Source organism: Pholis gunnellus (genome assembly GCF_910591455.1).
Source record: "Pholis gunnellus genome assembly, chromosome: 13".
NCBI classification, from domain to species: domain Eukaryota; kingdom Metazoa; phylum Chordata; class Actinopteri; order Perciformes; family Pholidae; genus Pholis; species Pholis gunnellus.
The window spans coordinates 3,880,918-3,893,223 of record NC_136540.1 but is presented as its reverse complement, the minus strand read 5'-3'; the positions used below and the strand labels follow the sequence as shown (position 1 = coordinate 3,893,223).

Sequence of the window (12,306 nt, the reverse complement as noted above, 5' to 3'; positions counted from 1 at the left end):
GAGCGGGGAAGGTGGGAGACAGCGAATTCTCCTGAACAACGAAACAGACGGCAAAGACCCGCATTAGTGCTCCCTGTCTTATGTGGACACAAGGGACGGACTGATGGACTCTGAGCTCGAATTCTGGCATCATGCGCTCCAGTCGCAGCAACTGGAATAGTCCGTAAACCTCATCTGAGATCAGTCGTTAAGTACAGCAGTTCTGACATCTTGAAAAGTCTGGACAAGGCCTTTGTTTTCCTTTCTCTTCCAGATCTCGGTTGTCCAGGAACAGTTTGGAATTAGGTTTGTTTTCTCAAAGGTTACGGTTTATGTTGAATAATACCTCAACTTGCAAGAAGACACTCAGAGGGTCCATCAGTTGCTCCAGCAAACCAATCCGACATACGTCCACACCGGCTCTTTAAATTCAAACCTTCTGGAAAACCCGTGAGCTGAACCTCTTCGGCCCGAGGCTACCTGATTGAAACGACAAAACAACTGTCTTATTTCTTCAGATTGTCTTCTGGATCGGACAACAACTCCTTTCATTTCTTGCCCTCCTTAGTCTTTTCCTTCTGGGTTTGATGCCTCCACGATCTGCCTCAATGATCGACTTTCAATCATCCTCTTTCACACTGTTATCCTCCGACCGCTCCACACACTTCGAAAGAATCTTTCCATCCGTCTTCAGAGACTCCCTCCTCCTCCTCTACCTCCTTCATTCCCTCCTCTTCTCTTGGCCTCTCCATACATCTGAAAGAAGAGCTCCATCTCCCTCTGCAGCGTGTCGTTTCGGAGGTCGGCGTCCTCTTTGGCCCGCTCCATGTTGCGGATCTTGATCTCGGCGACGCTTCGGCTGCGCTTCTGCCGCTCCAGACTGACCCGCAGTACCGCAACCTGCCGCTCCAGGACGTCGTTGCAGCGCTCCAACCTACCGTAAACACACATATACCAAATAGTACGTACATTTTTGCAACAAACACTAGAAACATGTAGCATTTGTGAAAGTATGTATATGTATTTCCTCCTTGTGCTGGTGTCTCACCTCTGTATCCTGGTCTGGTACTCTGCCTTATGCCGGGCCATCTGATGCCGCAGCTTGGCCAGGAGTGAGTGAGCGTCCCCGGGCTGTAACTCTGGCTCGGGCCCCTGGAGGTCTGAAGGTACGGAGGGGAGGAACACCTCTGAGCTGCCCGTACTGAGAGGGCTTTCGCTGGGCGCGGAACAGGATGCTGGGGAGTTAGGGTGGTGGACGTCGTCATCAGCACCGTCATAATTGTCTTCATCGTTATCATTGTCGTTGCCATCTTCATGATCGTCGTTATCGCTGTTTTCTTCTTCTGCCACCTGACTTGAAGTTATCGGTGTCTTTAGTGATACGTCAGGACTAACCGTGGCCAAAGCTTCACCGCCCTCGTCGAATGGTAGAACCTCACAGGAAGACCATGAAGACAAGGAGTCCCTTGTAAGCCCGGCCTCCTCCAGCTCCACCTGCTCTCCAAAAGGTCCGATATGGCCTCCTGGATCATTGCTTTCAAAATGCCCATCCTCCATCCTGTGACGTAGAGACACTCTGTCCAGGTTGTCGTAGGCAGAAAGGTTGCTGTCCTCTTGAACCTCACTGCTTCCCCCGCTGGCTGTTCCTGGCGCGGCACCATCTTCCTCTGCAGCACCAGAGCTCCAGAAACCAGTGCCTGCCTCTCCTGGGCCAGGCCAGGCCTTTGCCCAGCTCATGGGAGTCGGTCTGGGCTTGGAGCTGTCTGGCGGTGGGTCTTGTAGGCTGTTTGTAGAGGCTTGAACATTTGCAGTGGATGGTCCTTGCCCAGAGTGGTTCTGGTGATAATCTATGTTGTGTTTTAGCTGAAGGGGCTGACTGGAGGAGGCCAGGGGGTAGAAGCAGTTCTCTGGGTGGGAGGAGGTGTATCGATGGCCGAGAAATCTCTTCTGACCAGAGGACAAGTCAGATTTGGCAGCGGCAGAGAAGACGTAGCTGAAGAAAGCAAAGGAAAGTAAGGTTAGACTTTTAAGATGATCCACTAAGGGGCCGATCACACGAGACGAGTCTTAACAGGTGTGGCCGCTTCAGAAACACCCCTTGGCAAAGCGAGTCGGGCAAATCAAATGTAAATAACGGGGAAAAAATTATTCTTTGCAGGCATCGAGGTCTTGCTGTTGCTCTGCTGTTGAATGAGGAGGGGGAAATTATATAGTTCATCGTAATTAACTATTGTTAAAATCAATGTCCGTTCTTACCACATCTACCGGCATAAAAACAGGAAGTCAGTGGTAAAATAGTAAAGCCCGCCCGCCTCTTGCTTGATTTGATTGGCTGCCTCGGTGAAGTGTGACATTGACAAGCTGTGCGACTTCGTGCAAGGTGCTGAAAAGTTGAGAATATTTAAATTTTAATGCTTGTCTAAAAACCACACCATATAATAGGAAACGTACTGTTATCAGTTTGTTTGTTTATTATATTTCATTGCAAATTTTACGGTTGCAAAAGACAGTTCTTATTCTGAAAATAGTAGTTGTGCCGTCGACGCGTTTCTACCGACGCGTTAGGGGCTCTTTTAGGGGCTCATCTCGTTGTGATCAGCTCCTAAGACATTTGTTTTAGAACTAAAATCATTTCACGAGCAAGGACCAACCACACAACAGTATGTGATAAAAGGTTGTATCATGCATGGTAGAATTGGATATTGAGGATTGATGGATGTCAGAAAAAAGAATCGTATATGAAGAAAAGGTTGTTGGTTCGGCATGTCAAGGACACAAGTGTAGAGGTCTAGAAAAAAGAGGAGACTCAATAATGTGGATCCATTTCTTGACTCCGTTCTCACTTCCAACTCACGGTCAGTGGCATCTGATACCGACGCGCCAAGGCACCCTTTAGAGTCTGTATGAGACCAGGCGGCAACCTCCGGGTCTGAAGCCAACGCAGAAGTGCCTTAAACTTGCATTCTTTCTAACAGCCATCAGGGAGCGACTCCTCTGGTTGCAAAAAGAAGTGGCTCAACCCTTTGTTTTGCTTCTGGTTGCTGAAGCTGTAGGCTTCATAATGTCAGAGCATCCGACATATTATAAAAGACGAGGAGATCTGCGTCGATGGATGACAAACACAGGACTTGCACCAAGGAGACCACTGTTCATGTCGCATGTAAAACCAAGTCACAGTTATCTTATTTTACCGTAGTTTTGTTATGAACTAACATACTTAGCTAACGCCACATAACAAACGTACTTATTTGAACCCAAACCACAATTCGTTAGGCGACGGTGGCTCAGTGGTAGAACGGGTCGTCCATGGTGTCCTTGTCCTTGGACCCCAAATTGCACCCGAATAGGTAGATAGTCCTAAAAACAAAATATTTTTTCTAAGCAAATCTATGTTGGAAGTTTATTTTGAAAAGACACTATCCGTGTGAAAGCAGAAACTGACACGACATCCCCGAATCGTCCAAAACTGACGCTAGAGCGCCGTAGCGTAAGGCCACTGACCAAGCGACGCATTTGACGCACTTGGAGTGAGAATGTGTTGGTCTCTTCTATCTATGCGTCTATGAATTTTTCCGGTTGGGTTTAATTTTAAAAGGACCTGAACATTTGCTAACTGCCACATCACCCAGACAGACCATGTGAGTCCATGAGATGTTACCTGGGGTTCTGTTCGTCTGCGGCGGGCTGCCCCGGCTCTCTGGAGCGCTCCACGATGAGAGGCATCGACAGCTGGCGGAGGCAGGGTGACTGGTGGAGATGAGGCTGCCTCAGAGCGCTCGGTGAATGATGCAAACCTTGCAGTGGATGGGCGGAGAGTGTCGGGGGGATTTTGGCAAACAGAGACTCGTGTTCTCTGATCAGCTCCAACATCAACACCTGGACCAGCGCTGCACCTAGGAAACAGAGAGAGGGATTCAGATGTTCTTCAAGAACCCTACTGGTTCTCTCAGGTGGCAAACACCACAACAATGGTTGTGTTTCAAATCTCACTTATCACCTTCAAGAGCTAATTGGGAAGCACACTTAATATCATTCTGAGACTTTTTATTTGAGTACAAAATCTTACAAATTAATCTGATGAAATTAGTTATTTTCTTTGTAAAAAAAAGTAGATCCACGTTCCTTGCCAGAATAAAATACTACTTTTTTTCAACCCTGTCTCGTACAAATTTACATTTCCATACAGCTAAAATGTTGCATTCTTAATTATGTTTAGAGGGACAGGTATTTTCTCCCAGATCACAGTCACAGTTTGAAACAGTTTGAAACGTTGTAAAGTGGGTCACGCTGTATATTGAAAATAATAAAATTGCTCCAAAACATCATGGTTTGGCTTAAGATTACAACGAAATTGAAACAAAACAAAAACGCAACAAAAGTACAACTTGGTTATATTTAGGCAACAGAAGTACTTGGTCATGTTTAGGTAAAACAACTAGAACTTAGTTAGGTTCAGGCAACAAAACTTGGTTTAAAAAATAATAATTCATCATTCTTATGGTGCTGTCTACCTCCCATGAGGCTTTGTGGGTCTTCAGCTTTGGCTCGGAGGATGTTTGGTCCGAACACAGTGGCCAAGTTCTGTCCGCTCATCTTGTTACTACTGGAGTAACTCTGGACCTCATTTAAAAACCTACACACACACACACACACACACACACACACACACACAGATAATTAATACTCTTTCAAGTTAATGACAATTACTCCCAATAATTCACAATTTTGTCAATAACGTTCTTGTTAAGGTTTAAAAGTCTCCGAAATATTTGCAGTACTTTACTGTAATTAAGAAGAAAAACTTTATTTTAGTTATAATAAGATTTTTTTTGGATACAGAATTCTATTAAATGTAAATATTCAAATGCATTTAAACAAACCAAGTAAGTTTAAACAAGAAATGTGGCTACAAACTGTCCATCTATAGTGAAGTCTTCTTACTGGCAGATAAAGTTGAGTAGGTTGAAGTTTGCAACTGGCAACTCATGAAGAAGATTCCTCAATTCTGCCAAAACCTGAGTGAGGAAGAAGAAGATGGGAGTCAGTACATCACCGCGAACAGGTTTCCAGGTGGTGTTAAGCTGCTCTTTAAAGTCACTACGAGGAACTTTTATTTTGTGTTAAGTTTGGCGGTCCCTGTGGACTAAAGTGGTAGTGTCTCCGAGCACCAGAGTCCCTTTAGAAAACCTAATTTTACTGGTCTCTGCTGGAGGATCTGGGTCTGTCTGCGGTGGACCGGTCTCTGCTGGAGGATCTGGGTCTGTCCACGGTGGACCGGTCTGAGCTGAAGGAGTCTCTGGTGAACCTGCATGATTTCATCTGAGTTCACTAGAATCCGACCTGGTGGCTCCCATGACGAGCATTAAGAATAACTCTATAGAAATAGACCATCGTCTCTCTGATGGTCTCTTTACTGATGGAGGTCTGATAGAGGATCAGGACTACACTGAGACTGGTTCAGGACCAGCTAAAAGTTCCTCACAGTAACTTTAACCAATGAACTTGTGTGTTGGTTACCAGTGTGCGATCACTTGACAGCTTCTGACCACAGAGTAGGAAGTCCTGGTAGCGTCTGTAAGGAACCAGAGGCTCCGGCAGCTGTCTGAGGTAGAGCTTCAGCAGTGACGCCACCGTGTGGACGTCTGTGCTACTGCAGGAAGAAAAACACAGCGAGTTCACTTCTTTCACCCTTCGAAGGAACAAGTGATCACAAAACAAAAAGAGGATGCATTGTACCTGTCGAAGGACGGCCTCTCTCCTGCATCAAAGGCCTCCTGCAGCTCTTTGACCAGACTGGCCTGTCCCGGCTGGCGAAACAAGCCCACTTCGTGCAGCCCGCGCTCCCGGATGAAGTTCACACACTGCTCCACCACCAGAGGAACCAAGCGCACCCCGTAACGTCGCTCGTACAGCACCGTCTCCTCCAGACGCTGACCAAAGACTCCTGCAAGGGAGGAAGGTTTCAATGGGATTCCTCTCTGGAGCCATCACGTCCAATCAGAAAGAAGGTGACTGGGCAGGTAAGATGAAGGAGGAGGTGTAATGTGCTGTCCAGTACACTGGAGCAAACGTATTTAAGGCAAGAAACTTTATTAGAAGACTAATATTTTGACACCAAGTGCTTCTTTATCAGAGAAAGAAATCACGTTCTTTTAAAGAATAACTAAACCTCCTAAACCACTTTATTTTCAGCTGAAAACCAATGTGTTGATGGATTTAGGTCCTTCACCCCATCAGGTTCTCAGGTTCTGTAAAGTGAAGTCAAAGCTTCATGTGTTAAAGCTGCATTCTCTCTAGTGTCCATCAGGGGGCGACTCCTCTGGTTGTATAGAAGTCTATGAGAAAATGACTCTACTTCTCTCTTGATTTATTACCTCAGTAAACATTGTAAACACGTGTGTGTGTGTGTGTGTGTGTGTGCGCACCTGTGAAAGGGATCCAGACTCCCTTGTTGAGGCTCTTCAGCCACTCGTCCCCCTGCCCGGCGCTGTTAGAGAGGAAGAAGTAGGATCCTGGGCTGGCCAACACGTCTCTGTTTCCTGTACTCACACACCGAGTCTTTAGAGGTTATTCAAAATGCAAACTAATGTATTATTGAAGTTATTTCAACGTGTTTGGCCAGTTTAAATATAACTGTTTCCTGCTTTGGCTCGAATCAGAGAAATCAGAAGCAAATAGACAAAAGTAGTCCAACAAATCTTTATATTAGTCAGAAAGAAAACGTGATATGGAAGCCCCCCCCCCCCCCCCCCATCACATCACATGTCCCATCATGCTCCACTGTCTGTCCTCCTCAAAGTCACATCAAACACACACACACATGCATGTGTAGATGAAGAAAACCCTGAGTCAGCATTTAACAGATGTCAGTGAAGGACAACACACAGCGCTACAGTTCTGCAAGGGATTAACAAATAATGTGTGTGTGTGTGTGTGTGTGTGTGTGTGTGTGTGTGTGTGTGTGTGTGTGTGTGTGTGTGTGTGTGTGTGTGTGTGTCACCTTTGTGGCCTGTGCTGTCATGTTTCCAGGATTTGAAGCAGCTGAGTCCCATGCTGTAGATGCTCGGCGCGAAAAATTACACACGACGACGATGTGAACGATGTTTTTTTTGTTTTCTTTTTGTTTTTTGCAGACTTGAGAAAGTTTAGCAGCGTTGCATAAAAAAAGGCATCACTTGATTTTCTTTCTGTCCCCACCATGAAGAGTAGAAGCACTTAGTATTGTTTTTTAACATCCTGGGAGGTGTGAAGAGTCGTTCCTTGGAAGAAAAATCCTTTTAAAAGAACAGATAAATGCAGGTTCCACCTTTAAAGATGGATTCAAGTACAGATGTCTTTTTGCAGAGAGGTCCTTTATAGATGTTTGAGTTCCTGCCAAATATTGTCTTAGATGAAGTTAAAAAAGAGGTTCTTGGTGGATTTAGTGCCTTTATAAGAGATTCTAGTTGAATAATCAGCATTTAAGATATTTTAGAGGCTGAAAACCTTTTTTTGAAAAGGTGAGAGGAGAGTGAATATTTAAAGCTTAAAGAGAGGTTCCAGGTTTTTAACTGCAAAAGTACAGTAACATAGAGGCCTTAAAAAGAGATTTCAAATGTTCGTTTAAATATTATTTAGAGTTTCTTGCCAGATGTTGAAACTTGCAGAATGTTCCTGCATGCTAACCTCAAGTTAGCCTTGAACAGAGGATGGTGCAGGTTTTTAGAAAGAGCACTAAGGATATGATGTGTAGGTGTTCAAGAGAGCTTTTAAAGGGAGATCTTTGATTGCAGGGTCACACCTTTTCAGGAGGAGAAGTTCTTCAAAAGAGGAGTTTCGCGATGTGAAGAGAACTTCCTGGTTTTTTTATATGGAGAGGAAAGTCCCAGGATGTTGCAACCTTTTCCCAACTCTTCTTGAAGTATTCTTTAGATATAGTTTCCTGCTTCTCTCCTTGATCAGATCCATCGGCCCCGGACGGACTTCATGAAACTGTCTCCGGGTTTCCCTAAAGCACCGGGAGTGAGATGTCTGACTTTTGCCTCCTATCTTTGGAGAACATCATGCTGGCTGTCTCCCTGCACGAAGACACATAATCAGCATTATTCTCTATATTTTTATATTTCTATATTATAAAACAAAAAGTTAAATCATCCTGATGTCTCGTCCATCGTCTCGTGAGGACGGAGACGTCTTCCCTCCTCCCTCGTCTCCCTCGTCTCCCTCTCTGTCCTCTGCTTCATTAGCTCCATCTGAAATGTCCTCGTCTTCGTCATCCCCCCAGTCCCTCTTCTTCTTCTTCTTCTTCTTCTCCTTCTTCTTCTTCCTCTCCTCCGTCCCTTTTTTCTCCCCCGTCTCTCCCACCGCTGTCCCTCTCTCTTTGTCCCCGTCTAGCTCGTCCTTCTGTCTTGTTCCCACTATCCTCACCCCTCTCTCTCTCTGTCTCTCTCTCCCTCTCTCTCTGTTTCCCAGCAGTGTGTGTGCCCCCTTGTTGCCCCCCTCCCCATTTACCTCATCAATAACCATGCTGTGTGTGTGTGTGTGTGTGTGTGTGTCTGAAGGCTGTGCATTAGGAAAATTGGTTCTCTGCGACGCAGCGCTGTTTTACCAAAGTAATCACAGCAGAGAGAGAGAGAGAGAGAGAGAGAGAGAGAGAGAGAGAGAGAGAGAGAGAGAGAGAGAGAGAGAGATGATCTGGCTCAAAATCTGCTGCTGTTGAAGTAAGGTCTGCTGCAGCACACACACACATACACACACATACACACACACACACTGTTGCCATGATTCAAGTCGACATAAAAGCGAGAAAGGCTGGTCAACTTTTGAACTCAATTAAAGTATGAGGAACCTCTCACTCTCTCTCTCTGTCGCTCTCATCCTCTCTGTCTCTCTCTCTCTCTCTCTCTCTCTCATCCTCTCTCTCTCTCTGTCTCTCTCTCTCTGTCTCTCTCTCTCTCATCCTCTCTCTCTCTCTGTCTCTCCAGTTCAATAAACCTCATCGGCCTAAAGTACAGTATACAGTATATTACTAAAGTAATCAATACTAGCAATCAAATATTAGGGGTAAACATCATCGTGAAACTTCCCCAGTTGATTATTTACAATAAGACTTTTTTTTGTATCTTTTTTTTGTATCTTTAAATATGCAAAATGATGCATTATCGTATGATATATGTGCTAATTTGCAGACATTTCCAGAACAGAAATGTGAAGAATTCTTGTTTCATGTTGTTGACATATGAGAGTCAAATGTTTATAAAGAGGAGACTTATGATATCTTTGTATCACTCAGAAAATACTGTCAACAGTTATACAACAATGTCGTATGAATGAGTCTGAGTGATGTGTGAACAAACCCCTCTGTGTTAACCTTCAGAACATAGAGAGGAATGAAAGTGTAACGTTTGGTGTGTGTAAGAGCTGCTGAAGTGGAGATTTCTGGATCAGAGTCTGAGAACAAACTCATTTAGAGAAAACGTCCTTTAAAGAGACGTTTAGTTCAATTACAGACATTTAGAGACTCTACAGGTGAAGAGGGTCAAAACATGAACTCATAGATATCACCATGAAGCTTCACCAGCTCATTACTCACATTAAGAGGATGATTTATTGTATTACACGTTTTATGGAATGTTATGTTAAATATGCAAATGAGTAACTTGCTTATTAAATATGTGCAAGTTTTCATACAATTCCAGAACAGAAATCTACACTTTGGATAAAGCCGGGTTTAAAGTTCTTGTTTTATTTTGTTGACACATTAGAGTCAAAGGTTTTTACAGAGTGAATTTTAGATATCTCTTTGTATCATTCCATAAATCAGAAAAAGACATTTAAAAAATCAATTTTGTCCATGTTTTTAGTAATAAAATGTCGTATAAATCAGACTTGAGGAGTATCGTGGTTAAAATAAACTAATGTTGACTGTTAGTAGACGCTTTGTTCTGACTCTTTGGTGCTGTGACGATATTGAACTTGTGTTTTTGTGTCTTTGTCAGTGAAACAAAACATGTGTCATCTTAAGTGTGACGGATTCACAGCACAATAAATATTAACAGTCCGCCTGTTTGTGTGTCTGACGGACTGGATTCTAATCACAGCTGAGAGCTTTCACATCTGTCCGTCAATACAAACCGCCATTGGACGGCAGGCATACTCTTCATTACAAAGTGCTGTGAGTGTGTGTAGGTGTGTGTGTGTGTGTGTGTGTGTGTGTGTGTGTTTGTGTGTGTGTAGGTGTGTGTGCTCTCCGCTAAATGAAATGTGTCCCCTCCTCTCTTCTTCACTTCGACCGCACGCCTGTAATGAATCACATGCATAGAAATATTGCTAACCAGGAGCAGTCAGAATCTGTTACTGTCGAAAACAAATTGACCGTTTAGAGGAAAAGTCCAACATCAGCGCCCCCAAGTGATCCGCACAATAACCACAACTAACCACTTGACGAGTGACGGAGTCCAAAGGGTCCAGTAATAAACTATCGGCTTCATAAGTCTGAGTAGAGACTCTTCGAGTGTTGGTAAAGCTATTAAACTGATAATATTGTACATGTTAATAATTCAACAGTAAAAGGCCCAACAAGAACCTAAAATATAAAAACATCGTGAAACACACTGGACTTTCACCCAGGAGACCGCTGTTCACGTCCCGTATGAAACAAGCAGTCAACGCCGACTTATTTGATGCAAAACTTCTGTTTTTAAGTAACGTCACCTTTGTAGTTATTTGAACCAAAACGTTGAATTATCTGTTACATAACTTCCGTATTTAAGTTCTGTAGTTATTTGAACCCAAACCACAATCTTTTCTTAAACTTTCCGATTACCTTTGTTGCATAGACACTGCAGGGTCTTGCCCACTAGTCGCTCGTGTTGCTGTACATTCAAAGGAAAACACAATAAAACAAAAGCAAACTAACTTTTCTTAAATAATATATGAAGAGTTGTTTGAGGATATATGTTGATTTCTTTCTGTAAACAGTAAATATTTACACTAAATTTGAAATTAACTAAATAAATATATGTAAAGAGACATAAACCGCCCTGACCCATTCTCTATAATTTACACTTAAATAATCATCTTAAATTATAAAATAAAACCAAAAACAACATCAACGTGCATCACAATCCTGAGACATGCATCCTCCTTTTATACATTTTGTTAAAATTATTTATGTTTGTACTTTGCTTAATTTCTTCATCTAAGTCAGATACAAATACATTCAGATATTTTTTTAAAGCCTTTGAACTTTGATGAAATAAAATATTAAATATAAATAAATGAGCAACTTTTGAGAGGAGGAGTGCTCTTTAGCATTTGATGGGGTCAGCATTTAGTTTCAGTATTTGAACTATGCTAGTTGTTAAGTGTGAGGATATTTTTATTTTTTATGTTTAGGACAGAAATAACAAGCATGTCGATGTGCGTCAACGCCACAGTACAGATTCCACGCGTCACCTCTCACGTCCTCGCACCAAACACCTGGTGTTATACACCGTGACGCAACATAGCGACGGTACATACAGTTAAATATCGATACTTTTTATTTAAACTGTATGCTAAATGTATAGAACGATCTTATAAAGACCATAAAAATGCCAGAGTTAAGCGTCCTGTTCCTCACTTTGCAAACTGCCATCTTTGCTGGCAATTATTTGCAATTTTACAGCTTGTTAAAATATGAATATTTAAGATGACGTATACTGAGAGACTAACTCTGATTATTTTTTTAGTCCAGTGAGTAAAACCTGTCAAGTTAAGTTAACAAGACTAGATTTAATATGTTGAGTTAACTTATTAGTTATTGAAATGTTAAAAAAAAACACACACATTGGATCTCAGGAAACAACATGCTCATTAATTTCTCTCATATCTTCTCTTATTTTTTCTGTTAAGAGAAAAAATGCACCAAACGTTCCATTTCTCTAATTCTCTCTAATGTCCACCAGGGGGCGACTCCTCTGGTTGTATAGAAGTCTATGAGAAAATGACTCTACTTCTCTCTTGATTTATTACCTCAGTAAACATTGTAAACATGAATTTATGGTCTCAATCTCTAGTTTCAAGTCTTCTTCAATACAGCATGATGTTCATTTAGTAAATGATGGTCCATTTAGAGTCAAACAGACCATAAAGCAGGGGATGCTTTAGGGCGGGGCTACACAGTGATTGACAGGTCTCTACCAGAGACGTATACGACGTCTACGTCACTCCTCCTCAGTCCAGATAGGGTCACTTCCTGTTCACTGGTTGCCAATATGGCGACGGCTGTATTCCAAGATGACGACGGCGAAATCGCCAAAGTCGAGGCTTCAATGAGTGACGTCCCCATGACTACCTCCACTTCTT

The 12,306-nt window shown here is 42.9% G+C and overlaps 1 protein-coding gene across 1 annotated transcript; it reads right to left on the bottom strand.

The window, feature by feature from the left end:
• Positions 1-669: 669 nt before the first annotated feature.
• LOC306705315 (rho GTPase-activating protein 24) lies at positions 670-7,031 on the bottom strand (the record flags this gene model as incomplete). The annotated part of the gene is made up of 9 exons (XM_079172043.1): positions 670-913; positions 1,028-1,972; positions 3,638-3,872; positions 4,491-4,612; positions 4,921-4,994; positions 5,497-5,629; positions 5,716-5,923; positions 6,405-6,518; positions 6,980-7,031. 9 exons carry the CDS (start codon positions 7,029-7,031, stop codon positions 670-672), a joined length of 2,127 nt encoding a protein of 708 aa, XP_079028169.1.
• Between the last annotated feature and the right edge of the window lie 5,275 nt (positions 7,032-12,306).